Source organism: Vulpes lagopus, chromosome 1, assembly GCF_018345385.1.
Source record: "Vulpes lagopus strain Blue_001 chromosome 1, ASM1834538v1, whole genome shotgun sequence".
NCBI classification, from domain to species: Eukaryota; Metazoa; Chordata; class Mammalia; order Carnivora; family Canidae; genus Vulpes; species Vulpes lagopus.
In genome coordinates this window covers 105,985,792-106,012,476 of record NC_054824.1, presented here as the reverse complement: position 1 = coordinate 106,012,476, position 26,685 = coordinate 105,985,792, and the positions used below count along the sequence as shown (strand labels likewise).

The 26,685-nt window shown below is 52.4% G+C and overlaps 1 protein-coding gene across 10 annotated transcripts in view; it reads right to left on the bottom strand.

The window, feature by feature from the left end:
* Positions 1–26,685, bottom strand: part of CTIF (cap binding complex dependent translation initiation factor) — a 284,428-nt gene that overhangs the window by 128,914 nt on the left and 128,829 nt on the right. For all 10 annotated transcript variants that reach the window (XM_041761953.1, XM_041761893.1, XM_041761927.1 and 7 more), the window contains one exon: positions 4,449–4,525. In XM_041761953.1, coding sequence (XP_041617887.1) covers positions 4,449–4,525 — 77 coding nt within the window. The remainder of the gene's footprint in view (positions 1–4,448; positions 4,526–26,685) is intronic.

Here is a 26,685-nt window from a genome sequence, read left to right as displayed (position 1 = left end):
CAAGAGCTGCTGGAGGCTGTAAACACCCTGCAGTGTCCAGGATGTGGCCTGAGTGCACCACCTGGGGACCCAGGGAGGGGGTGGCATGTGGAAGCATGGGGACGGCTTGCTCTCCTGTCCCTCACCCAGCAGGGCCATCTGACACGAGCTGGATGACCATGGCATTTTTTTCTTCCTTCCAAATATGCTTTGCACGTGAAGTAAATGAACCATTCTGAGGCCTCACTTAATGAAACAGATTAATTTGGAGAATGGCTCTCTTGTCTCCCTGGCTGGTAGGGCAGCATGTGATGGAATGATAGCGCCTGCATGGGAGGCCCTGCTCTGTTAGGAGGCTGGGCTCTGCAGTGTGCTGTGGCTGCAGAGACTTGTCAACTCTCTGGGCCAGGGGCGGTTGAGCATCTGCCTTCGGCTCAGGGCGTGATCCTGGAGTTCTGGGATCGAGTCCCACATCAGGCTCCCCGCAGGGAGCCTGCTTCTCCCTCTGCCTGCGTCTCTGCCTCTCTGTCTGTCTCTCAGGAATAAATAAAATCTTAAAAAACAAAAAACAAAAAAACACACCTCCCTGGGCCAGGGCCCATCAGGAACCAGGAGCTCTGGCCTTTCCCCTCCATTTATTTCAGTTGGGGGGTGGTGGCTGTTGTGAGCTCCACCCTTGTGGCACTTCTTCTAGGCAGCTTTGCGGGGTGACTTCAGGGAGGTAGGCATCCCTGGCTCCCATACCTGTTCAGCTGCAGCATCCCCATGTCCTCCCATCACCCCTCCAAATCCTCCTTGCACCTCATGGCTAGTTCAATGCCCACCTCCTCCAGAAAGCATTCTTCAGCCACCTCTCGCTGGCTCCTTTCTTTGAACACTCAGATGCTACACAGTCACACACCATGTTCTGGTGGCTTCCGGAGCCGGAGAAGGTTGGGCAAGCCACACCTCCAGCCCTGGAGAGCAGAGACCAAGCCTGGCACTTCATTGGTGTTCTCCGGAGCATGGAACGCCACTCCATCAATCCCAGTAAGAGTTAAGTCCTGCTGCCGGGGGTGCTTGCTGTGATGCACCACCTGGGTCCCCCTTCGGGAATGGTGCACTGCCCAACCCTACCAGATGCTGCAGCTGCTGGGGCAGACACCCCCTGGCTCTCAGCCCCTACAGAAACTGCCCTGGGCCTGGAGAGTTGCTGGCCTAAGGTTGTGGCAGTTCTCTCCAATGACCAGTGAGCGGGCAGGGGGATATAAAGACCTGCTCCTTCACTCCATCTTGGGGCAGCTCTGAAATCACCTCTCTGTGGGGTCAGAACTCCCCAGCCAGGCTGCACTGCAGCTCAGCTTCTCCCTTTGTCCAGTCCTGCTCCCTGCCCTTCCCCCGTCTACAGCTGTTGATTAATGGGTCATGCCTCAGTAAGTGCTCTGCCAGCTAATCTCCATCCCAGCGTCTGCTTCCCAGGGAACACAGCCTCCGATGGGCCTCCATTGCCTCAGTTTGCTCTCTCTGCAAATGGAGCAGGGTGGGGGATGGGGGAGGTCGAGAAAATCCTGCCGACCCAGCAGGTGAGGCCTCACCCAGGGTCCACACTGGGCAGTGGTGAGCAGCACGGCCAGGACTCAGCCCCCCGGGAGCCTGTTCCTCTGCCTGCACATGCTGGGCGCATGGTTGGGGCAGAGGGGAACCTCCCCAGGCCGCCCTCCAGCCAGCAGGGCTCCGGGGACTGAGCACACGGGACATGCTGCTCCCTGGGGAATGCTCAAAAGACTCATTTAGTGCAACTGTATCATGAGATGCATCGCTTTGTCCATCACTTTGTCCGAATGCAGCAACGCCTTTGAGTAGTTTCCCAAAAGAAACAAGTGGTTACTAGTCATGTTTTAAGAACATTTTTTAAGGAAAAACAACCTATGAACTGCTCATGAGCTTAACCTTTCTCCGCCAAAGGAGGACAGTCACTGCTCAGCTAGAATCACAGAATCAGAGCCCCTCAGAGCAGCCCCTGAGGGCAGGCTTGGAAGGGACAATTGATCCTGGAGGGAATGCAGGACAGAGCTCTCCCTGGGCTCGAAAGTAAGGTCATGGTGGGGGTGGGGGTGGGGTGGGGTGGGGCACAGCCCACCCTCGCTGCAGCCATCGCCCCACCCCTCTCCTGCCCCCCAATACCTCGGACTCCAGAGGGGTCCAGTGCTAAGACCGCTTCCAGGGCCCTCACAGGGATCGGATGGCTCAGGCCTCCCGCTCGGCAGACCCACCGTCCGGGAGGGGAAGGCAGGGCGTGCAGCTCTTTGCCCTGGCCGCAGCTTCAGTGAACAGGGGGATCCACACCCGGTCTAATCCGGGGCACATGGCCCAGGCGTTCCCCCCTGGCCTGCAGAGCACTCCAGGCACACCCAGCCCAGTGCAGCCGGAGCTGGGACACAACGCGGACTTCCTGCCCGGGCCCCCGCTCCGCACACAAGCCCGCGTCTGCCGCCTGCTGTCCGGGATCCCACTCGGGCCCCCTGAAGGTCCGGGCGGCTCCTCCCCGGGGGCATGTTTGGGCGCGCGGGCTGCTGGCCTCTCCTGTTACCAGCCGGTGTCCTCTGCTTTGGGTCCCTGGGACCGCGAGGCAGCTGCTCCTTCCCGCCGTGTAAATCTCTCGCGTTACTGGCCTGACCGTTCTTCCCCCGCAGCCTCCTCTTCCCTGGCCCCGGCCCGTCAGCCTCTCCTCCCGGGACATACTTTCCATCCCTTTAATCATCTTTATTGCCTTGCTTTGGACCCCGTCCCGGGGCCACATCCTTTGCGAGGTGTGCTGACCTAACCAGGCATTCGTTAACACGAGTGTGGCTCGGTGGACGGTCGGCTTCCCAGTGTGTGCATGTCACGCTCCCCTTCCTACATTCCGCCGGGCCCCCAGGGGAAGGTGTGGCTGACCTGGATGCGGACCCGTGGCCTGCCACTGCTCCTGGGCTGGGGGGTGACTTTTCACTCAGAAGCATGGGGACTCCCCACACACCTCCAGACACATGCTTGGGACTAGGGGGTGAGGTGGGGAGGGACACCCAGCCTCCGCTCTCTTTGACCCTTCTCAGTCCCTTGAGCATTCTGTTCTCCTTTCTCCCTACTTCTTCCCTCCACCAGGCCCCCAGAGTCAAGGAATGAGCCTTTGCGAGCCAGCAGAGCACAGAGGTGGCACATGCAGGACAATAACCACACCCTGGTCAACTTTCCTTGTGAGCAAGGAGAAACTGAATTTCCCCTTTTCCTGCTGCCATAATGTGCCTAGTGGTTCTGACTTCTAACCAGGATGGCCTCCCTCCTAATTAGCTGTATGGTTGGTGTCCCCTGGGAAGGCCTCAGACCGGCTAAACTCACCAGCTGATGATGAGGAGTCCCGGGTGCCCAGTCCTCCATCCAGCCCGGGCTGTGGCCACCACACAACACCCCTTGTTCAGGGCCCACATGTGGAGGGACAGCCCAGGGACCCTGGCCCACCACAGCCCTCATTTCAAGGGGGGCAGCAGGAGAACAGGAATCTCTGGTTTCTGAATAAGGGGTGTCGGCTGGACTGTTCCTTGGCTTCAATGAGAATATTCTCTGTTCATTGAAAGGTGAAACCACAGGCCATCACTTTGACCCAAGAAGAAGAAATTCCCTATTGAGGAACTTGCTTCATTTTAATTCCTTGGGCAGAAGTCTTTTTTCTTTCCTCTTTTGCCATCTACTTCCCTTCCTTCCTTTTTAAAAAAGTTCCAACCAGAAATAATTTACGCATATTCGAACAAAAAAAATATACTCTGATCCTGCTTTACTACGAATGTCCACAGACAGTGGGCACAACTCTGTGCCTGGAGCTCCCATTTGAAAATATACCATGAACACTGTTCCATGTAAGAAAGGCTCCAAGGGGCGGAGGCACATGCCTTCCTGGGGGCCCCAGCCTCAGCTGCTTGTGCGTCCGGGGGCTGCCTCGTGGCACTTTTTCTGGCCCCTTGCTATCACCCAGCAAGGCTGCTCAGTGGGGAGACCCTGGGTTTGGCCTCAGGGTCAGGGAGCTCCTCAGACACTGGAGGACAGGAGCACATTGGCCTGATCCTGTGGCCACAGCCAGGATCAACTTTCAGTGACTGGGCAAGAGGAGGAGAGCCGGGTTCCCTTGTACTTGCGAGCGGGGGAGCCTCCTGGAGGCCACAACCTAAAACACACGTCGCCTAGGACCTAGTCCCCTGAGGACTGCTGATGTTGCTGTACACGGAAAGAACATTTCTCCTCCTGAACTGCAAAACCTGCACCCTGCCCTGGACTCATGAAGGGACGGAGCCACTCCCTGGGCTAGTCCTGCTGCCCCATGGGTGCCCGACCCCACTGCGTCATCTCCTAGACATCTGCTGGTCATTGAGGAAAGCAAAACCACGGCCAGACCTGACGCAGTGATGGATGGATGGCCAAGGACAGAAAACCCGAAACTCTCGATGGAGTCTCCCTACCTTCGGTCATTTCTCCGCCTCCGAAACAGCTTCTTCGTGTGGGCGATCTCCACCTCGTGGGGCATCGGGTGGTAGCCCTGCATGCGGGAGGAAGGCAGATCGTTAGGGACTTGCGCAAGAGAGCAAAGATCTTCTCACACTTCTTACATGTAGCTATTGATCATAACCTTAACGGCAAAGAGGAAATTGGGCAAAGAGGAAAAATGGAAAATGTGACGTTGATCAATTTCCCACCAGACAATGATGCTGGGGTCCCAGAACCAAAGAATGGCAGACACACAAAGGAGATTGTGGAATTTGTCATATCCAGTCATTCAAATTCCAGATGACGACACTGAGGTCCAGTGGGGTGAATGAACCTGTTCAAGGTCTTACAGAGAATTAGCAACAGAGCTGGGACCAGATCCCGGGTTCACGGCTGCGTGACCACGGACAAATTACTGTTTCAAACACTCCTCTATGCTTCCCGAGACGGTGGGAATGTCGGCATCGTCTCTGGGCTGTTAAGAGGACCAAGGAGATGCAGCCCCTTGCAAACTGTGAGCCTCAAGCAGACGCGGTATGCCAGGACCCCAGCTGCCTCACCCGGGGCCAGGATGGCTCATGCAATTCTTTTTTTTTTTTTTTTTAAGATTTTATTTATTTATTCATGACACACACACACACACACACACACACACACACACACAGAGGCAGAGACACAGGCAGAGGGAGAAGCAGGCTCCCTGCAGGGAGCCTGACGTGGGACTTGATCCTGGGTCTCTAGGATCACGTCCTGGGCCGAAGGTAGTGCTAAACTACTAAGCTACCCGGGCTGCCCCCCGGCTTGTGCAATTCTAACCCAGGACCCTCACCCCTCACACTCCTGGGGAATGCTTAGGGGAAACACAGAATAGCTAAATGCTTTTTTTGAACTTTAGACTGGGGGAAATCCTAAGGATGGTCTTCTGTATATTGTCACCAGGACAACAACTCTACAACTATGTCAAGGTGGCCGATGGACCCTCTACTTATAACACGGACCTGATCCTGCAAATGCCAGGCCCCATGCAGAATTATCTACAGCTCGGAAGCTGGGCTGATGGATGGCCAGCTCTGTTCTGATCGTTGGCCTCCTTAGACAGAAGAGTGTGTTCTGGTGGGACATGGGGCAGAGCACTGTCATCACATCATGGGTGGTCTGGTGAGAGTGACTGGGCAGGGGGTTGCCCAAGGGGACCCAGGCCTGGAGGGCTGGGAGGAGGGGGTGGTCTGACTTGGGTCCAGGATACCTGTGTACAGGTTCTGATGCAGTCTGTAGCCTGAGCGTGACTCCCCACGCCACGTGTGGGGTGAAAAGAGGTGACAATGCCCAGTGTGCTGGAGAGTGGTCACTGAGAGTCCCTTGAGGACAACCCTCCCTCTTTCTAGACTGGGAGGCTGAGGCCCAGATCCTCTAGGTCCAGCCCTCTGGTTTCAGGATTTGCAGTGGAGGGCCCCACTGGGCTGCCTTCCCGGGGCTCAGCCCCAACCAAGGCGGGGTGGATGTTGACAGCTCTGGCCAGGTGCAAGGAGATTCTCGAGCTGGGGCAGTAGGAGGCCAGCAGGCAAGAGATGCAGGACGACACAGGGGCCCTGGCATTATGGATGCTTGGCCTAGCCTCCTATTGAGTCCAGGGAGGGAATTACACATTTCAACATTTATTGTAATAACAGGCCCTCTCTCTTGCCCTGTCTCTTGCCTCCAGCAATCTGGCCAAAAAGGCATGAATGAATTCCGGGCTCCGGGCAGCCACAATGGGCTCGGCAGCTTTAGGATGTGCTTTGTTTAATGGTTTTCTCAAAGGATATTATATGCTTTTCTTTAATACAAAACACAAACAAGGAAAAACACCAAGTCTTCCCCTCTCATTTCCCTTCTCCCATCCTGACCCAGCTCTGAGCTGGCCCCTTCTCTCCCTCTTGGCCTCGGGTCACCACAGGAACACGCTGGGTGTGCCCCACGTAGACAATGGAAGGAAGCTGAGGCTCCCTCTCAAGCCAGCGGCCGGGACAGGGACCTCCCTGTGAGGCTGAGCAGATAGAGCTGTCCGCAACGCTGGGCCCTCCACAGGCCTGGGACATGTGGCCTCCCTGCCTGGGCATCAGGGTCTGGGGCTCTGACCCACACACCGTAGCAGTAGGCAGCTGCCCCAGGGGCTCAGCCTCAGCAGGAGTCCTAGCTCCCCACCAAACTCAGTGTGGCCCAGAGGACCTGCCAGGCCACTTGGGGCCTCTCACAAAGCCCCTGCTGTGACCTCTGTGTCCACCCATCTGCCTCCCCCTCATTAATATACATGCGTGTACACACAGGGCTAACATGGTAGCCAAAGCATGGGATCTGGAGCTGTACTGTGAACAGTAAGCTCCCGGCGCTTCCTTTTGATGATTCTGTGACTTTGATAGATAACCTCCCCTCCACATGACTCAGTTTCCACATCTCTAATAAGAGCATCAATCTCCTAGGGTTCTTGTGCAAGTTCATTGAGTTGATAAGCATGTAAAGAATGTAGACTAGTGCCTGGTATGTAGTGAACCTCAATAAATATTTCCAGGGGTGCCACTGTCACCCTCGCCTTCATCATCTTTCTCATCGTCCTGAGGCTCTGCTCAGGGCTGGGTCTGCCAAAAGGAGCAAGGCTGCTCTGGTCCCTCTCCTCATGGAGCCTCCAGTCCTGACAGAGAGTCTGGCAGAGGTGGTCTGCAGGGGAAGGGGGGGTGAGTTGGGGAAGGCAGAGGGATTAGCAGAGGGCCTGGTGACCCAGGTGTGGAGCTGGAGAAGGATGGGGAAGCTCTGCCTGTGTCCTTTGTGGCTTGAGAATGGCAAAGCCCAGGGGAGGCCAGAGACCAGCTAAGAAAGTGACAAAGGTGACAGAACAAAGTTCTGCACTTCTGAGGCCCTCTGTCCCCAGGAACAACCCAGGCCAGGGCTCTGGAGGACTGGTCCCACCCCCAAGACCACCTGGAGCCCCAGGCTAGGGCGTCTCGGTGAATAAATGAATGAGTGTTACCTTCCTGGGGCACTCACATAGGACTTTCATAAAACAGGGCACACTAGTTACACAAGCTTCACTGGAGGACGCTCTGCCATCAGCCCCTTTGTTTCTCAAGCTGGTGGTTGGCCCCAAGTGACACACACAACTCAAGAAGCTGCCACACTTCTCCCAAGATAAGGGTAGCTGGTATCAATAGGAGCAAATGAGGCCAGCAGAAGATGAAGAGAGAGAAAATCTGTGCTGGGGCACACATTTGCCATCAGGCTAGCTGCTGATCTGGGTTAACAGAAGTTCTTTACTCACTGGCAAGAGGTAGGACTTATACATGATTGTTCATAGCAGCATTATTCATGACAGCTACAACTGGAAACAACCCAGATGTCCACCAACTGAAGACTGGATACATAACCTGTGGTACGTCCATACAAGGGAATATTATATGGCCATAAAAAGGAAGTCCCCCTCCCTTAATATTTATTTATTTATTTATTTATTTATTTATTTATTTATTTATAAGAGAGAACAAGAGAGAGTGGGAAGAGGGAAAAGGAGAAGAGAGAATCCTTAAGCAGGCTCCTTGCTGAGCTCAGAGCCGGACATGGGGTTCAATCTCATGACCCTGAGATCACAACCTGAGCCGACATCAAGAGTCGGCCACTTAACCAACTGAGCCACCCAGGTGCTCCTAAAAGAAAGGAAGTTCTAATATACATGACAATTTGGATGAATCTTAAAAACTTCATGCTCAGGGAAAGACATTAGTCACCAAAGACCACATAGTGTACACTTTTATTTGTATGAAATGTCCAGAACAAGCATATCTATGGACAGAAAGTAGAAGAGTGGCAGCCAGGGATTGGGGAGAAGGAGGACAGGGAGTGAAGGCATATGAGTCCTGGGTTTCTTTCTGGGTTGGAAATATCCAGACAGTGGTGATGATTGCAAGACCTTGTGAGCATACTGAAAAAAACAACTAACCATTTGCTTTAAAAGAGTGAGTCTCATGGTATGTGAATCATGTCTCAATTTAAAAAGGAGGGAAGAAAATCTGGGGGCAGTATATTCCGGGTAGAGGGGACAGCAAGTGTTAAAAGTAAGAAAAAAGAAGATCCAGCCACAATGGAAAGTGTTTCTTTCTCATTCAATGACTCTCCAGGAAGCAGCTGCCCTAAAACATTTTATATAAGATCAGGCTGCAAAGGGCAGTATGTGCTAGACAAGGGAAACCCACTGTTAAGTACTGATAAGTACGACTGATAATCTAGAAAGAGTGGAATCTAGAAAGGAGCATTAACAGGTATCTCCAGGCCTGGCCAGGGGAGAGGGTACTTTGGCTTTAGACCAGAGATCCCTCCCTGCTTTTTTAGAACACATCCCTCAAGTGCAGAATGGGGCCTTGATCAGGCTTGTCAGAATTATCCTTTAAGAATGGTCCATGGCCTTGGCTGTAATTCTTTACTCAACAAATCCTTCCACTCCAAGCTCTGAGAGAGCCCCACATGGATGTCAGTCCAGGTAACGTTGGTACAGGTAGAAGAACTACTCCCTCAACCCTTGCCAGTACGTGAAAGCACTGGCCGTCTGTCTGGTCTACCAGCTGCTTGGTGGGCCTCAGCAGTCTTCAAGCTTGGGAGCCTCTGCAGCAACACGCTGCTACCCCAGGCCCCGCCAGCTCTGCTTCCACTTCCCCACTTGGGAACCCTTCTTCTTGTAGCTCCGAGACCTCCTGCAGTACCCCCATCCAACCTCTGACCACTTCTGCTCACTAAATGGGCCCGGGAGACAAGTAGATGATATAATCCAAACCACGGACAGAAGGAAGATAATATTCTTTCCGCATGCCAACCGGCAGAATGTGCGTGAAACACACGCATACACATGCATGCACGTGTGCGCACACACAAACACACACACCCCTGACTCGGAGGTTAGCCACGGCATAACATGCAGCTCTGCAGGGCAGTACTGTCATTGCTCTGGTTTTAGAAACACATTATGTCAAGTCCACCCATTGCAGGGCGGCCTGAGGTTGATATACACGACCCGGGGCAGTGATTCCAAGGGATTCAAGGCAGGCCGGCAGAGCTGCAGGCCTCGCGCTGGACTGCAAGGGCTTTGCCCCCAGACGTCAGTGTAAACAGACAGATCTTGGGTGGAGGGGGAGGGTGCCTTCAGTGAGGGCCACACAAGCACACCGAGTGAGGAGCACCCGCGTCCGACGGCTCTGAGACCCGCTAGCTCTGTGATCATGGTGACGTCGCTGCCAGGCTGTGGGCTCCCCGCGCCCCACCCAGCCTACAGTCCACCCACTCTTCCATCTACCCACCCTATAAAAATTGCCATTTTAGGTGCTGCGCATACGGTGGTAAAAAAGAAAGAGGCGACATGCTTGTTTGTCTAGAGCACACGTTCCAGCGCAAGCAGAAGGCCAGCTATGAGATAAGCAGATGCTATGATAATTGAAGAAAATGTTATGTGGTAGGACAAGGCGTGGCAAGGGGATGTGCACAGCAGGGGTGAGCGCAGTGGTCAGGGGAGACTTCTGTTATGCGACGTCCATCGGTCTACCCACCCACCCGTAAGTGCATCCGCGGTTCTTTCTCACTCCGTCACTGCTGTAGGCTCACCATGTGCCAAGTGCATCAGATGGAGAAGACCGGGATGAACAGACCCAGTGCCAACCTTGGCGGTCAGGGCACCATGAGCTGATGGATGCCAGGAGCCACAGGAGACACTGAACAGATGCCTCTGGCAGCCTAGAAGAAGGAATGAGGATCCTGCTTGGGAGAAGGGTCAGGGAAGCTTTCATCCACAGAGCGGAACTGTGGCCGAGTCCTAAGGAGTTTGACGGGGGCACAGGAGAAGAAGGAATGGTACAACTTCCACCTGCTGGACAATGACGCCAGTGCCCCAGCGGGGTGTGGAGATGTGCTTGGCACTGTGGGCAGACGGGGAAGCACCAGAGTATTCTGAAGACCAGGGTCTCTGGCTTGCTGCCCTCTCTATAGGCCTCCTTGCCCCCTAGGACAGGTGGAATTGTGGGCCTCAAAAAGGTGAGTTGGAGTCTTAATCCTGCAAATAGGGTATTTGCAGATATGCTCAAGGTGAGAATAGGTCATACTAGATAAGAGTGAGCCCCAAATCCCATGGCTGGTGTCCTTGGAGGAAGAAGGACACTTGAAATGCCAGAGTTGGAAAGAAGGCTGAGGGTCCCAGTCCCAGTGAGGCAGCATGGGAGGTTTCCAGTGGAGAGGGGTCCTCATCAGTTTCCTAGCAAGGTAGGCCCTGCGCGCCAGCCCTGCTCTCTCCACTGACGTCCCTGTCTGCCCCCCTCATACCAGGATTTGACTCTCGGGAGACCACAATCCCTCTCCTCTTCTTCATGCACTTGCATATTGATTGGCCAGATCAGGTTCCTATCACTTGCAAGAATGCTGTTAAGCACATGGAAACTAAGGGTTCCTTCTCTCCAGAAGATTCCAGATGATTTGGGTGGAAGGCCTCACCAATAGTCTACGAGAAGAAAAACTGAAACTGGATGTTGATTCTGCTGTGTCCACCGGGCAAGCCCAGGGAACTGGAGCCCTCATGGAGGCAGGACAGATGATCCGGCCAAGCCAGTTCACGACTCCTCAGGCTCCCCTAGGCTCCCCCACCTCCAGCCCAACGTGGGGAGATACCCCGAGGGCGAAGATACAAAGCAGCCATAGCACTTGGCAATGTACCGGGCCATAAAAATACCAAGTTCAGCTTCCTGACAATGAGCTTGTCTCAAGAGTGGAGCCTTCCTCCTGCAGGGGGTCATGTGTTTTCAAAGCTTCTAAGAAGTCATCCTACCAAGGTCTCGCTGTGGGCACGTGGGCAGGATGTGCAGGTCACGTCCAATGAAATAAACAGGTAATGTTTTTAAAATTCCTGGAATCTCTAGGCTGCACAGCTACTCAGAGGCTGACCCATTTTAGAAAGAAAAGTGAGGGGCAGGCAGGCTCACTCAGGTTTAAATTTGTGGTTTTTCTTTTTTCTCTTCTTTTCTTTTTTGAATCAGCAGAGACTTAAAAAACAAAAAACAAAACAAAAAACCACAAGACCTTAGCTGGAGTCCCTGTGTAAAAAGACACAGATGAAAGTAGACAGGGACGAGATGTAGAGGCTGAGCCACGGGCACTCAGCCCCGCCGGCAGTGCCACTCAACACCCTGGAACGTGAACGCGGGCTCTAAGGCTCCACGCACTCGGGAGGGCCGCTCTCCATACCTACAGGTGCTACAGCTCCACGAGAACTGGACGTTCTTCTGGGAGACGAGCTTGACTCAGGCTCTCCGAGACGCCCCCTGATTGCACATGATCACGTTGCCCGTGGCAGTCGTGGGGGTGAGCCCAGGCCTTCCTCATAATCTGAGGGTCTTGCTGTACTCGGTGCAGCTACCGAGGCCAGCTTGCTGCCGGGGGCAAGCCTTCTTTGGCAGCACGGAGCCAATGAAATCCACCCCTCCCTTTTTTCTCAAGTTAGGTTTCTCACCATAAAAGCCGTAAGAGTCCTGACTAATAAAATCACACATACCTGGGTCCCGGTTCTGTGGCCAAACCTGGGGGCCACTCTCTCCTCCCTCTGGTAGAGAATGAGGATGAAAATATTTGCCCTCCCCGCCTCTTCTGTTGTGAACACTTACACTCCTTCCTTTATTTTGGGAGCCGGCAAATCTCTTCTTTTTATCTTTGAAATATTTTGAGGTGCCTTTCTATCACTGATAACCAAACAACCCACATGATACAGCTTTCAAGGGTGTCATACTTGATCTCATTACATCCTCGAAGTCATGGAAAGCAGACATGACCCTCCCCGACCCTTCCCACTGGGCAACTGCAGGAAGAACTCACTGGGCAATTGCAATACAAGTGATGTTTGCTCAATGGTTTCTGAATGAAGAGGAAAAAATGGGTGAGAACGTGGACGGAACCTAAGAAACAGAACAATGCTAGAAAATTCTTTCTGCATTCTATGGTGCAAAATGTAGAGGAAGCAGTGACTGAGGGGCTGGGTTTTCAATGAGCATTGTCGATCTTCCGTTTGTGTGAGTGGGTCCGGGGACTGTCTGGTTGCGCTGTGGAACCCCTGTGGCCACCAAGGCGTGACCTGGGACAGGGGCAAGCTTGCCACTCCCTGGATGAGGGACGTTTACTGAGGGGCCCAGGAGCCTTGCTGAACTGAAAAGGCCACCACACTCAAGCTGCTGCAGACCAAAGGTAGAAGATGTGCAAGAAACGGACTGGTACACGTGGCCGTGGGAAACAGCACAGAGCATGCTCTGTGGCCTCCAGAAAAATTGTCAGGGTGAGGGTTTAAACACGTGTGGGCCGAGTCCCGGTCCGTAGCTCGGTAGTGCGTTCCTGAGGGGGTAAGACCCTGATCCTCAAAAACTCCATAAAGCAAGCTCCAGGGGAGACAAGGCGAATCATGTGCTCTGGCCTTTGTGGGGAGGGGACAGCCTCCAAGATGTAGGCACATGTGTGGACAGTGTTTTGAACTTGGGGGAGGTTCAAAAGCCATCCTGGGAACAGAAGCAATAACAGATTCTGGAAGAACACCGAGGCTCTAGAAACACTCAGGGATGGCCGCTGTGTTTTGTGACCATCATGTGCCCCAGATGACTGTGTCCCAAAGACGTCACGGGCCACAGGGGAGGCGAGATACATTGATAACATTGCGGCTCCATGCAGAGAGAAGTTGCCGGGGAGGGGGGCACCCTAGGAGCAAGAGGGTGGAAGGGGTGCCTGAGGCTACCCTCTGAGTTACCAGAAGGCTCTAGAATTAAGAGAAGAAGAGTAAGAGAGATGGCGGCCTTGGCGCAGGTTCCCAGGAGGCGGGCTGTAATAGCTGTGCTCTTGCTTCTCCTGAGCGTACCCTGGCGTGGCTCATTCCACACACCAGCAGTAAGTGTGAGGGCACTGGGGGCCATGGGGACAGACCCCCCTGCCCAAACCACTGCTAGTGGTGGTGCTGAGGTCCCCTCACCCTCTTTTCTTTAGCACGGTCTATGAGATGCCCCCATCTGCACCCCATGCCCTGTGCCAGGAAAGCCCGCCAGCCCTGAGATGTCCTAGAGTTTCCATCCATGCCCCTCACGAGCCTACTGGGACATGGCAGCCCAAACCCCCAGGGAGGTCATCCTAGAAGGTGGCCACCTGTGTCCCCCCATCAGCTGCTTCTTGAGCTCCCGGGCTCAGGGCAGGGAGAGAGTGTGGAGGGACTGGCCTCCGCACTCAGGCTAGCTGAGAACCTGCTACGGTAGCGTCGGCAACGGCTTTGGAGGCAAGAGGCCAAAATGTGGTTCCTCCCTCAGGAACCACCCGGGCTTTCGTTGGTTCATGCGACACCTCTTCATTGAGGTGCCAGGAGCTGATGCAGGTGCTGCAAATGCAACAGTGAGCTGCACCACGGACCGGGCTTTCCATCTCATAAGGGGAAGGGGAGAGCCCATAGGATGCTGCTAAAAGCGATAATTTAAACAGAAACCAGTGCCCTGGAACAGAAAGAAACAATGAAAAGGAAGAAGAGGATGCTTTCGACCTGAGGACCAGAAAAGGCTTCTCTACAAAAGTGACACTGGAGCCCAACCAGCATGACCAGGTCAACGGACTGAGAGTCAAGGCTCAGACCAATGTCCTCTACGGGAGAAAAAACTGAAAGAGTCGACTCTTCTCATGTTTCGTCTTCAACAACAAAGCTTAAGAGTTCATCTTAAATAAAGTAGCAAGCTTAGATTAGTACTTCTTGACATTTTGAATTTCATAAAGCAGTAAGATTTATATTTAAAAATGGGGAGTTGTAAGTTTTACTCTCTACCTGAGGACATCCCATCTACTAGCACTTTAACTTCATAAAGGACATGACTTTAAAATAAAGGATAGTCCTTTATGTGGATCAGTGTCAGCTCCGTGCAAAGCACCATGCTGTCCTACGGAAGGTGCTTTGCACAGTCTGTCTCGCCTACCCCTCACTCAAACTCACCTATATGTATTTAGAAAGAAAGAAAATTAAAATACTCTATGGGGCTTATGCCCACCTTAGAGCAGACCACATGGTACTCCACACCAACCATTCTGAACTTCATGGGCCATGTAAGGGGTCGTCAAGAATAATTCTGTGTGTATGTGATCATGTTCACCTGAACCCAATCCTCAGGGAAAGTGTGAACTTGACCATTTTCCAATCCTTTTGGGAAAACCTCTGGCTTCCCTGTGTTGGCCTAAGTCATGGATCTTGGCGGTAACCTTCCCTCCCAGGTGTGAAAGGACACGTGATCTCAACTCTTTCCCTTCTCGCTGATACATTTCAACAAGCCACAATCAGTTTTTGTCTGGTTTTACTTTTGAAGCAGACAGGGCATTGATTGTCTTGTCATTTGCTCCTTGACCCTCCTTCCCTATCTGGGCAACCCTCCTTGTTGGGTCACGGCCACAAGCAATGCTGTGTTTGTTGAGCACCCATTGACCTATGTAAGCACATGGCCCTCAGCAGCTGGCAGCTCCCATCACTGAAGCTGCCCCCCCCACAACATAGGAGAGTGGCTCCTGTGCCAAGCGCTGGGTGCCCCCTGAGCTTACACTGCAACCAGGCTGTCCCCTGTGACAAGAGAATGCCTGTCTGCTGGATCACCCAGCTACCACCACAGCAGGGAAAGCTGGTACACTTGCAGTCACCTTTGTCCATGAGGTTTTCAGGGGTGAGTCCTCTCCTCACCCTCTTCCTTTTTTGAGAAGGCAACGCTGCCCACAGCACTGACCTTCCAGTGGACAGCCACACAGCCCCAGGCTCTGAGCAACCCCAGCATAATGAGGGAGGTGGGTGTGCACAAGCTGCAGAGCAAAGGGGTTGGGGTTGTGGGGCTGGGTGGCCCCCGCCAGGGCCAGGACTTAACGGCCTGACCAGGACCACAGCCTTTCCAACCAAATCACTTCGGTGGAGGAAGCAATTTTTTAGGCTCTTGCTGCTCTTGCTCTTGTGTCAGATCAGGAGCCCACCTGGAGGAAAAGCTTTAATTGCTGCCCCCCCACCCCATCTGCACCCCCCACTGCTGGTCCTGAGAACTGGCCTTAATGTTCTATTTATGGAAATGCGTCAGAAGGTGCCCTGGGCCAGGGGCCAGGAGACCTGGGCTCAGGTTGGAGGTGGTTGGAGGGTTGGAGGTGGACTGTTCTCCAGATTTTTAAGGGGCGTCCACTCCTCCCTGCCCCATGTAACTGCCACCCTCCCTGGGACACACATTCTGGAACCAGGCTTTTCCCTCCGCCTGCCACATCTTCCCCACTTTTGTTCACCCTACTCTCCAGACTTTGCCATTGGCATAAATGCCTGTTCACATGAGAATGAACCCATTTGGTCACACAGCACATTGGACAAACTCCATCCTGGTACCTAAATGGACTAGACAGTTGTTGATAAGCTGTCTGCCCAACTTTCAGGAGCTCAGGGGCCGTGTTTCCTTCCCTCCTATGTGCCCCCTTACATATCACAGTCCTCCATAATTCCTTGTTGGATTAAAACTTATGATGTCGACAGCCCTGGATGGACTGGACTGGGCCACCCCCATTCTAACCACTGTGGACCAGCAGCATTCACAGGTGACCCAGAGTCTACAGACTGTGGCCTTCAACTGAGCAAAATCTCCTGGATTGTAAGGAGTTACGGTGCTCCATGGCTCCCTCAGCCCTCCATCTGTAATCACAATTCTCCTTCAGTTAAATGCAGTAGATATGAAGACCCCGACCCCCTAGTTTCTGGTTAGACTGTGCACTGGCCTGCACATCAACAATGACACTGTGGATGCTTGGTGCCCACCACTCAACTCACAGGCCTCCTAGTTTGCAACAGGTGTCCCACTCCCACGTCTGCCAAACCTGCCCTGTGTGCAAGGCCAGAGGCCAGTGCTGCCAGGCCATAAGTCTGCTCCCTTCCCTGCTCTCAAATGGAGAACTTAAGCATACCTTCTCTTGTGAGGATTGAAATGAGGTGCTGGAAAGCAAATGAGAGGACCCACGGGAACACACCTGGCCAGTCTCTGGATACATGTTTACTTGACTCAAATGGGGAGGTGCTCGTGCCCTGACCAGCCCGCAGAGAGAAGGGTTCCAGAGTACCCTCAGTCTATGGAACCGAGGCCAGACAGGCTGAGCCCAGGGGGTCAGTAACTACCAGGTGAGGAATAGGGTCTGGAGAAGTCACACAAGTAACAGGAGCCAGAGAGGAGGTGACATCAGGAGCGCCCCCGCCCCCCCCGCTGGGAGGGTGAATGGGCTACAGGGCCCCTCCTCGTTGGAGGTCAGCATGGTCTCCTTAGGGACTCAAAGCAGGGCAGCTTAACAGTGACCAGGAGTCAGGCACCCACAGGAAGGTTCCACTCCACGGCCCCTCCTGGGTTATGGTCCTTGATCCCAGGATAGCATTCAGGCCCTGCTATCCTCTGCCCTGGATTTGTGAAGCACTGTGGGGGTGATGGGAAGGAGGGGGTGTTGAATTCTGGGTCACAGCCAGGCCCACAGCAATAGGCAAAGGCTAGGAGATTCCTCCTAAAGTTTTACCTCCCGAACAGCACCTCACGTGTTGCCCATGCTCAACGAAACTCTTGACCAATGACACTGATAGCAGGGAAGCAGTGAGTGGACAACACACATGGGAGACAGCTTGCACATGTGGAAACACCTGCCTGTACACCCCTTGTCTGTTTGCAGTAGCTTCTCTTGGCCACCTCGAGTGGCAAGGAGATGGCGGAGAAGATGGCAAGGCGAGGCTAGGGCATCCCTGAGCTGAGTCTGATGCAGATGAGCTAGCCCAACAATGGGGGGAAGCTAGCCTGCAAAGGCTTTCCTTCCCTTCTAGTCCTGCCCCATAAATACATTCTCTTCCACCAAGTGAGCAATTTTGTTTCCCTGGAAGGTGTTCAAAAGGCCTCATTACCATAGAAGGAACTAAATTAGGTCTGCAAGGACTGTGAGCTGTGATATAGATAATAGCAGTGTCTATCACTGAGCAGGTGCGGAGCAAAGAGTTTATGTGTATCAACTAATTTAAACCTCACAACGACCCCGAGAGGGAGGTACTCTTATTATCCATGCTTGACAGGGGAGAAGGGGAGGATGGACTCAAATAGCAGGCCTGGGGCAATGCCCACTAGAGCGGGGATGTTCATGCAGGAGCTCAGGATGGAACCGTACACAGCACCCAGAAAAGCAGCGGATTGGAGGCCTGGCACCCACAGCAGCCCATAGCAATCCAGAATTCGGTAGGGTTGCACCTCCCGGGAAACAGACCCCGCTGGTTTCCACCACAATGCACTTTGCACAGCGACTGCCACATAGTAGGTACTCCACAACGTTTGTGGATGGAATGAGAAAATGAATGAATGGATGTAAGTGGGGTTTACAAGAGGTCACTTACGGTTTTCCCTGGATTCATGCTGTGGACAGTTGGCAGTGTCAAAAGCACAAATTCACAGGGTTGCTATATTTGATCTATGCTGGGGGTACCTTGCTTCTTCTTCCCTTCTTCCAAGCTAAATCACTAATAGCTAAGCTGCCAAGCTAAACATTCGTATGATGAGCACCATGGGAAACCAGCAGGCCCTGGCCATGTGTTGTCAAAATCGGAAAGTAGAAGGAACAGGTTGTAGGCTGGTGAAGCTTTCCAATGAGGAAGAAAGATAGGAATTCGGTTACATAGAGGTGAATTCCTTCAAATCTGCATGCGTGCAAACAATTCCTGCATGGAACTGTGTTTTAACCAGAGTAGGAAATTCTAAGTCCTCTTGCAAATATCTTTGGTAAAAGAAATAATTGCCTCCAACTTATTAATTTTTTAAGGGAACACTTTAAGGACGCCGGTTGTACCTCTCTCTGGCTACAGGAAATGTACCATTTCAGAAATTCAATTACTTTTTCCATTCCCAGAAAGCAGCGCTGACCTTTTGTTGTGCGGATGTGGTCATTAAGGATTCCCTGCCACATAAAAGAGTCTTTATGGGTTGTCTTCAGTCGGGCAGCCATGGGTCTCCACCGGCTCACCAGGCACCAGCAGCTACAATGACCTAGTTGGTATCTATTTCCCTCCATGTCTCTGGAGCAGACAGCGATCTGACCTACTTTCGGGGCACAGTGGTGCCTCAAGAAGGAATGGAGGGGAACACGAGAGCTTGGACACAGGGCTTTGAAGAGCAGGCTTCAGGCACTTCCTGGCTGCCCGCCCGCTCTGGTCAAGCGCAGCTCTCATCCCTGCCACCTCGCTCCATCTGCAGAAGCTTGGTTTCCTGCGGCCCCTCTCCTGACTCCATCCGCCCTGGGCAGCTCTGCCAACCTCCTACCATCTATCAGGTTTTGATGTGAAGGCTCCCAATCTTCCCACCTCACAGCCCATAAGGAGGATGGTGATGTCTGAACAGCACAGTAAGGTGACCCAATGAGGCCACTGAGGCCAGAGGGTGGCAGCTTGCAGCCCATGGCCCACTGCACTGAGGCTGAGGGAGAGCCTACTGTATCCCAACCGGGATGTATTCTCAGCCACCTATCAGGACACTCTGCACTGTTTTCAAAGTAACTAAACAATGACAAATTCTGAACATTTGTATTAATACATTAACTACAACTAGGGAGTATATGCAGGGTCAACCCTCCAGAAAAGGAATTGGCAAAGTTTCTCTCTAAAGAGTCAGATAGTAAATATTTTAGGCTCTGCAGGCCACATGGTCTCAACTGTCATGGTATATAGCAAAAGTAGTCACAGAAGAATAGCTGTGGGGGTGCCTGGGTGGCTCAGTTGGTTAAGCATCTGCCTTGGCTCAAGTCAGGATTCCAGCGTCCTGGGATCAAGCCCTACCTCAGGCTCTCTGGTCAGTGGGGAGTCTGCGTCTCCCTCTCTGTCTGCCTGCCGCTCCCCCCCCCCCCCCCATGTGCTTTCTCTCTCTCTTTCTCTCTAATAAATAAATAAAATCTTAAAAAAAAAAAAAAAAGAAGCATAGCTGTGTTCCAGTAAAACTTTATACAAACAGGTGGTGGGCCAGATTAGGCCCATGAACTGTCATTTGGGACCCCTGGTCTATGAATTCTTGGGAGGCCAAATGCATTTTGCAGCAGTTTGTCCTCTGGCTCTGGGCCTTTCCCCCCCATTCAGTGGTGACTTCTTGAGCTTGACAGGCACCCAGCTTCCTCACATTCTCCCTTTACTGCTATTTGAACCTGTCTTCAGGGAAGGCCCTGATAAACTCAATCCCCTGAGAGGAGAATAAATGCATTATATTTACATTTCAATCAATAAAAAGCTAAGGTCAGAGGCTCTCAGCCTGGGGGCAACTCATTGACGGCCCCAGGGGAGCTTTAAAACATCCAGATGGCCAGGTGCCCCTTGGCAGGCTCTGATGCAAGTGGTCTGGGGTGCAGCCCAGGCAGTGGAGATTTTAAAAGCTCTTTAGGTGATTCTAAAGGGTGATCAAGTTGAGAACCACAGCCTTAGATCAAAAGGAAAAAAAAAAAGTAGAGGTGTTATGTGTTGGGAAGAAGCGAACCAGGGAGGTATTGTTTGTAATTTTCCCCTCAGATGTGGGGATGAGGAGGAAACATGTCCCCAGCCCTTGAAACCAGGTCACACAGGCAGTCCGCCTCAGCCCAAGGTTGGCACTGTATATACTCCACCACGCTCCGGCAAAATCCAAGTCCCTCTCATTTGTTTCCCTCTTGACATCTACTATGGTTCCCTACTGGCAACATGTGCTCTATTAACACTGGTTTATCATAAAAAAAAAGTGGCTAACAGCCTAATAGTCAATCACAGGTCAATCAATCAATCCTCAAAAAAAGAAAAAAAAAAGTGACCAAGCCTTGCCTTAAAAGACATTGTTGTCCACGCTGGGAGATAAGGTGAGCACTGATGAAATAAATATGTAATAGGCTCAGCTATATTCATACTATATGATGAGGCCATTGTTGTCACACCTGACAGCACCCTGCAATCACCTGGGAAGATTAAAAAAATCTCAATGCCTTGTCATTACCCTGTGCCAATAAAATCTGAACGTCTAAGGTGGAACACTGGCATGGGTCTCTTAAAATTCTCAGGTGATCCCAAAGTGCAACAAAATTTAGGAACCGTGGTTACAAGATCTTCCTTCTCGAAGTGTGGTCCCTGGACCAGCATTATCAGCATCACCTGGGGAGCCGGTGAGACACGCAGGCATGCAGGCCCTGTCCTTGTTCTACTGAGTCAGAATCTGTATAGGAACGGGCTCCACGTGCTACCTGTCTGTTCATTAAAGTGTCAGGGGGGCTGCTCAAAAGTACCATGTTCTGGGGAAGATAAGACCAGGACTCCCCAGCAGAGTAACCAAGCACTTCTTAGAGGAAGGGAGAGAGAAGAGAGTCCAAGAGATGGGAGAATTTGAGGCAGAGACGTGGTGGGGAGGACTCCGCATACAGGAGCCATGAAGGAGAAAGGCCTTCTGGAATGGTTGTCCCTGCAGCAGCAGGAAGAGGTCAAAATGCATTTTTTACAAAAGAAAAGTACAGCACGTTTAGTTACACATTTAACAAGCTCAAGTTTTTTAAAAGGATAAAATGCAGGAAAACAGGTTGGTTTTGGTCAAGCGAGGGCAGCATTTATGAGGTGGTGGGTGAGACGCATGGCTGGGGTCGTGAAGGAAGATTCCCGGGACTATGGATGCCCTCCAGAGGGCTCCTGGTTTTGTCTCATGGGCCAGTGGGGAGCTGCAGGTTGTCTCTTGAGTCAAGGAGGGAGGTGACAGAAGAAGGGGCTGAGCAAAACTGCTCTGACAGTTTCTCTAAAAAGGATAGACTAGTATGAGAAGCAGCAGGGAGACAGGGTAACCAGACGGGAAGCCCTCACCACGTCTGGGAGATAACGCCTTTGTGGAGGTGGAAGAATAGAGCACCAAGGAAGGCCTTTCAGAGGAGGGAATGCTATTCTGTTCTGTTCTGTTCTATTCTATTCTATTCTATTCTATTCTATTCTATTCTATTCTATTTTCTATTCTGAGTCCATTTGGTGGGTTGGGCAAGAAAGCATTCTGAGGTCTCCAATCTGCGACACTGTGCTATAGAACCGACTGGAAGGAAATCTAGAATCTCAAGTATTGTTGTAATAAAGTCTTTTGGTCATGACCCCCAAAAGTTATCTATGGGAAAATACAAAGGTCTCTAGCAAACATGACTCCCAAAGGGAAGTGGAGAGGAAAAGCTAAGCTGTACACAAGCCCTGGGATTGTCCTCAGCTCCAGTACGCCATGAAGACCTAGAGCGGCCCTCGAGCACAATCCCTTTGTTTCTAGGCCTCTGGAAGTCAGGTTGATTCCCAGTTGAGTTGGAAACGCCGGGAGATTTTTCCCATGTTGTGGTAGACTGGAACAATGACTGTACGGTGGACAGGACCACCATTGTTTCCACTGAAGTTATTTCGGGGGAGTTTAGGAAGATTGTCTATTCCAAGACATTTCCTTCACCCAATTCCCTTTATGAATACACTAAGGGAAGAAGCTGGTGTTGCCACCAACATGCCTGCCCTGCTCCCGGGCACGTGCACAGCGTTCCATGCTAGTGACTCCCAACGGGCCCCGGTGAACTGCCGTGCAACAGTTATCTATTCACATCCTCGTAGAAGCTCTTAGATTTGACTAGCGTCTCACAATTGTCCAAGGACTTCCTCAATGATCATCTCGCTGGGTTCTCAGGGCAGCCTCCTGAGATGGTGGCAGGTAGGGGGTAGGTTTTATCATCTCTGCTCTAGATAGGAGGAAAATGAAAAGCAAAAGAGCTACTGTGAGTGGGTTCACTACCTAGTGGTGGTCTTCTCACCATTGCCGATCCCATGGCAGCCAAAGACAGAGGCCTGGCTCCTCTGGATTCAGGGCCCCATAACGAGTCAGTGTGGCTGTTCCTTCCATAGGGTGCGTGACAAGGAAAATGTGGGACCCCAGGCTGAAAGGAGAGCAGGGGCTGGATGGGAGGACTTGGAGGGCAGGAGCTTCATCCTCCATGTGATGGGGAAGCAGGGGAAGGCTTACACACGTTACTAAGACAGCTAGATTTGTGGACTTTGTGGATCGCGCTGGACCTGGTGTGGAGGAGAGATCCGAGGGGATTTAAGGCAAGTGCACGGCAGACAGGTTAAAAAGCTATCCTATTGGTCAAGAGATGCCAACAGCTAACGTGAGGATCAGGGAAATGGTGGAGGGATAGAAGAATCTATGAACATTTAAGAATAAAACAGGCTGGTTTTGATGAAGGATGAAGGTGGGGGATAGAGCACCATCTGTGAGAAACGGCACAGAAGACACGGTCTCCACTCTGAAGGAATAGAACATCCCTGGAATACAGAAAATGAAGGAGTGCTAAGCCAGGCAGGATGTCACTAATATCAAGAAGGCAGAGTTCCCTACATTAATATTTTGTTAAGTCTGGATCAAGTCCTGGCTAACCCCTGCAAACACCTCCCAGGATGGAGCAATGGGAGAAATCCCTAGGGCCTGAGGACGGAGGGTCTGCGCCCTGGTCACACAGAAGATTCACTTGGGGAGCTTGAAAGATGATTACAATCAGTCGGTGGTGGGGTCCGGGAGCTCCCTAGCCAATTCTAAGACGCAGCAAGGAATGAGACGGAGGTCTTGCCCCTGATTTCAGAGACCCCGAACTAAGGTAGGCTCAGCTTTGCAGAGGGGAGCTTCAGTTTCCCCACCACACCAGTGGCAGGAGCGAAAGAAGAAGTTCTTTTTGGTCACTGACATTCTGAATCACCCTAAGTTCTCTGGGTCATCTCTCTTCTTTTGGGACGGAGCAGTCCCCCTGCCCAGTGTCCCAAGTAACCCAGCAAGGTTCCTCCCCAGGCCTTGTCCACAGCTGTGGTGGGTCCACCCCTCTGTCTCCCATCAACTAGGTTTTCCTCTTCCAGCACATGGACATCCTCTGCCCAACCTGAGTGACCAGCCTGGTCCATGTGGCCAGTGGCTGGGGCTGCTGCCCTTTGGGGTGTCCTGAAAGGACCTTGCTGAGGGGGTATGATGCATTTCCTTGACCACACCACACGCCAGCCTGCTGAAACAATGTCCCTTTTCTTGCCGCCAGGAAAGGCCACATAAAGGAACATCTTCTCTTTTCTTGCCAAGCAAATGTTTCTGCTTTGACCTGGAGGGTACTCTTTGAAACAAAATAATGATGCAGAGGCCACTGCAATGCCCTAGAGGTCATAGGTTAAGAACTAGAATGAATTGTTCCCAACATTTTTAGCATGTTGAGAGAACGTGTATGTGTGCACGGGTGCATGCAGGCATAAGGGGACAGTTGGTAGAGGGACCACTGTCCCTTTTGTGAGCAGCCCCTGATCAGCTGCTATGCCCTGGCTGGCCTGGGTAGGGTGTATGAGTGAGGACGACAAATCTGCTATCAGAATGCCTGCTTCTCTCATGGCCAATTTTTGCTGAGGGTCTTTGCAACAAATTGCTTAAAATGAGAATCCCACACAACTGGCATGTGTTATTGAGGCTCGCTCACGTTGCCATAAGAAGAACCTGCTTGCTGCGTGGACAACCGGTGACCAGGGAAGGCAAATGAGATCATGGGCTAGGGTCTCATTCAGGGCTTCGAAAAATTCGGGGAATCTGGCTGCAGCTTTTCTTCTTTGCATCCAGCACCTCCTGTTCCGTAGGAGTCTCTCAGGTATGAGGACATCTGACTCACAGCAGCCTCTAGAATTCAGCTCCTTACCCCTGTCCTGGGGTGGTGGGGACGCAGAGCCCTGGGCTCAGGGCATGGATATCTGTGTAGGCCTCCATGTTCCCAGTTGCAAAATGAAAGGAGCTGCCTCCAATGACACCAAGGGTCCTTTCAGGTCTAATAACCTACAGCATGCCATGGCCTCCTGACTCCCTCCACCTGAAGAACTAGAATGGGTTACTCGTTAGATATTAATCTCCAAGAGGGATTTTCTTTAGCTAGAAATACTCTAAACTCAAACCCTGACCTTCTATAACATGAACTAGTGGCCTAGGTATTCGACTCATGCCTGTGTTTGTGACGTTTGCTTCCAAAGAAGAGGAGTCTGTGGCCTAGGCACGTGCTGCGCTGCTCTGGGAGATGGTCCTCACCTTGGTCAACAGAGATCTGAACTGTTTTTGACAATTTCAGGGAGAGGCTGAAGGTTCTTCTTAATGTGCACAAATGGCCATCCTGGCCAGTGGCAGGCTGGTGCATGTGCTGGAACACGTTCCCCTTCTTTAGAGGCTGGAAAAGAACTCACATGCTGCCTGACAGCTCACATTTAGAAGGGGAACCAATGAGGGGATGTGCCATGGGACGCCCAGATGCCACAGCAGAAGATCCTTCTTGTCCATGATGTTTCCACAGGCCCGGTCCACTGCATCCTTGCAGCCACATAAAGCCCTCCGTCTTTGCAGGCCCTGGACCCCGCGGGGCGAGCAGCAGGCCTCAGGGAGCCCTGGTGTGGGATCAGGGCTGCGGTTAGCCACCTCGATGACTTCGCTGCTCTAGGTCTGGGTGTGGAGATGCAGAGCCGGCGGCAGTTAGGATTCCTGATTCCCTTTCTACGGAATGTTTTATGTGCAGTTTCTCGATGAGGCCTTTTCAAATATACCTATTGAATCTGATTCCTAGTGAAATTCCAGACTAAGTTATTAAACAGATATCCCGTGAGTCCTCTACAAGGACCAGTCATGAGAAGTCACGGTAAATGAAACCGCAGGATGTGCAGGGAAGAGCGGAGGCCTGTGGACCCGGGACCCTGAATCTGCTGCTGGATTAGCTGCAAGCCCTGGGGTGCGGCCCTTCCCCATGGGGGGCCTTGGTCTCCTGGGGGAGTAGGATGTGCTCAGAATGCTTTCCTCATGGCTTAGAATGTTGACTGGTTGGTCTCCGAGACAGATGCCCAGGGACAGAGTGCAACTCTTGCCCCACTGATTGACGCTGGCTGCTCCTTGCCCCGGGCACCGGGCTGAGGAAGCCAAGTGGCCCGAGTTCTCTTTGATGTGTCCCGGTACTCACTCTTGGTGTCTTCCGGGCCTGCCCACAACTGACCTCCCCCCACCCCCGAAGAGCCCCATTCCAAGTACGCCCCAGCTTTGTCCTGCACGCAGGGGCCTGAGGTGACAACCTGTCCATAGAAGGAATCCCTGGAACGCTTTTAGGTAATGGGATGTACCCAGCGTCCCTGCCCTTCAGGATTTTGTGTTCCTGAGATGCGAACAGGACACAGAATAACAGAATAGCCCTCCAACCGCCACAGTCAACTCTTTGCGGGTGCCACCCTTTATGGCTAGGGTACGAGGCTAGTTATGCCAGCGCAACTACCCTTGCCTGCCCTTAAGGGCAAACGTATTTCTGTCCACATTTCCAGAAATGAGCAGGAACTCCCAAGTAAGGAGACTAAAGCTACCAGAAGTTCTACATAAATGGTTTTCAGGAACTGCAGAATGCATGGATTGTTGAAATGCAAATTGGCAGAAGGCAGGGACAGCTTGTACTTTATGTGAGTGTTTCTGGAGCCAGTCTAGCCCTGGGGGTGGGTGGGTGGGGGTCAAGTTTCTTAGTAATTCCAAAGGGGAGAGTCCCGGGCAGCTGTAGAAGGAGCCCAGCAACCACCAGAGGCCTTGCAGGTGTTCAGGGGGCTTGGAAGAGGCTGCTTTACCCTTGCCCTTTGCACAGCTGGCTCATGCATTTGTTCTGGCATTTAGCAACTCCCCGTGGTTCTGTGACGTCCTGAGCTCCCACCATGTATCCAACCCTGGTCTAGGTGTGGTGCTGGACAAGAGTCTTGCTCCCAAGGACGTTGGAGACTTGTTGGAGGAAAGTCTTTCCCACCAGGTAATGCACAGCTAGGCAGGGTGTGGCTGGAATCCTAAATGCCTGGGCAGTAGAGACTTATCCTTGGCCCCTCCATGGAGCGCATTTGCCCTGATGGCTCTTGGCTCTCAGGTGGGAGCCAGCCTCTCTCTGTCAGGTCTGAACCCAAGCAGATTTTCTCAGGCTCCTCAGACAGTTGTGTGTGTGTGTGTGTTGTGTGTGTGTGTGTGTGTCCCCTCCTGGAGTTCTTTGAAAAACAGAAAAGAAAAAAATCTATTTATTGGCATTCAGGTACATCCTGCCACTACCCCCCCTTTATTCTGATCCCAATGGCAGCAAGTCCAGGACCTCTGCCACATACTCGTTCTCCTGCATAGA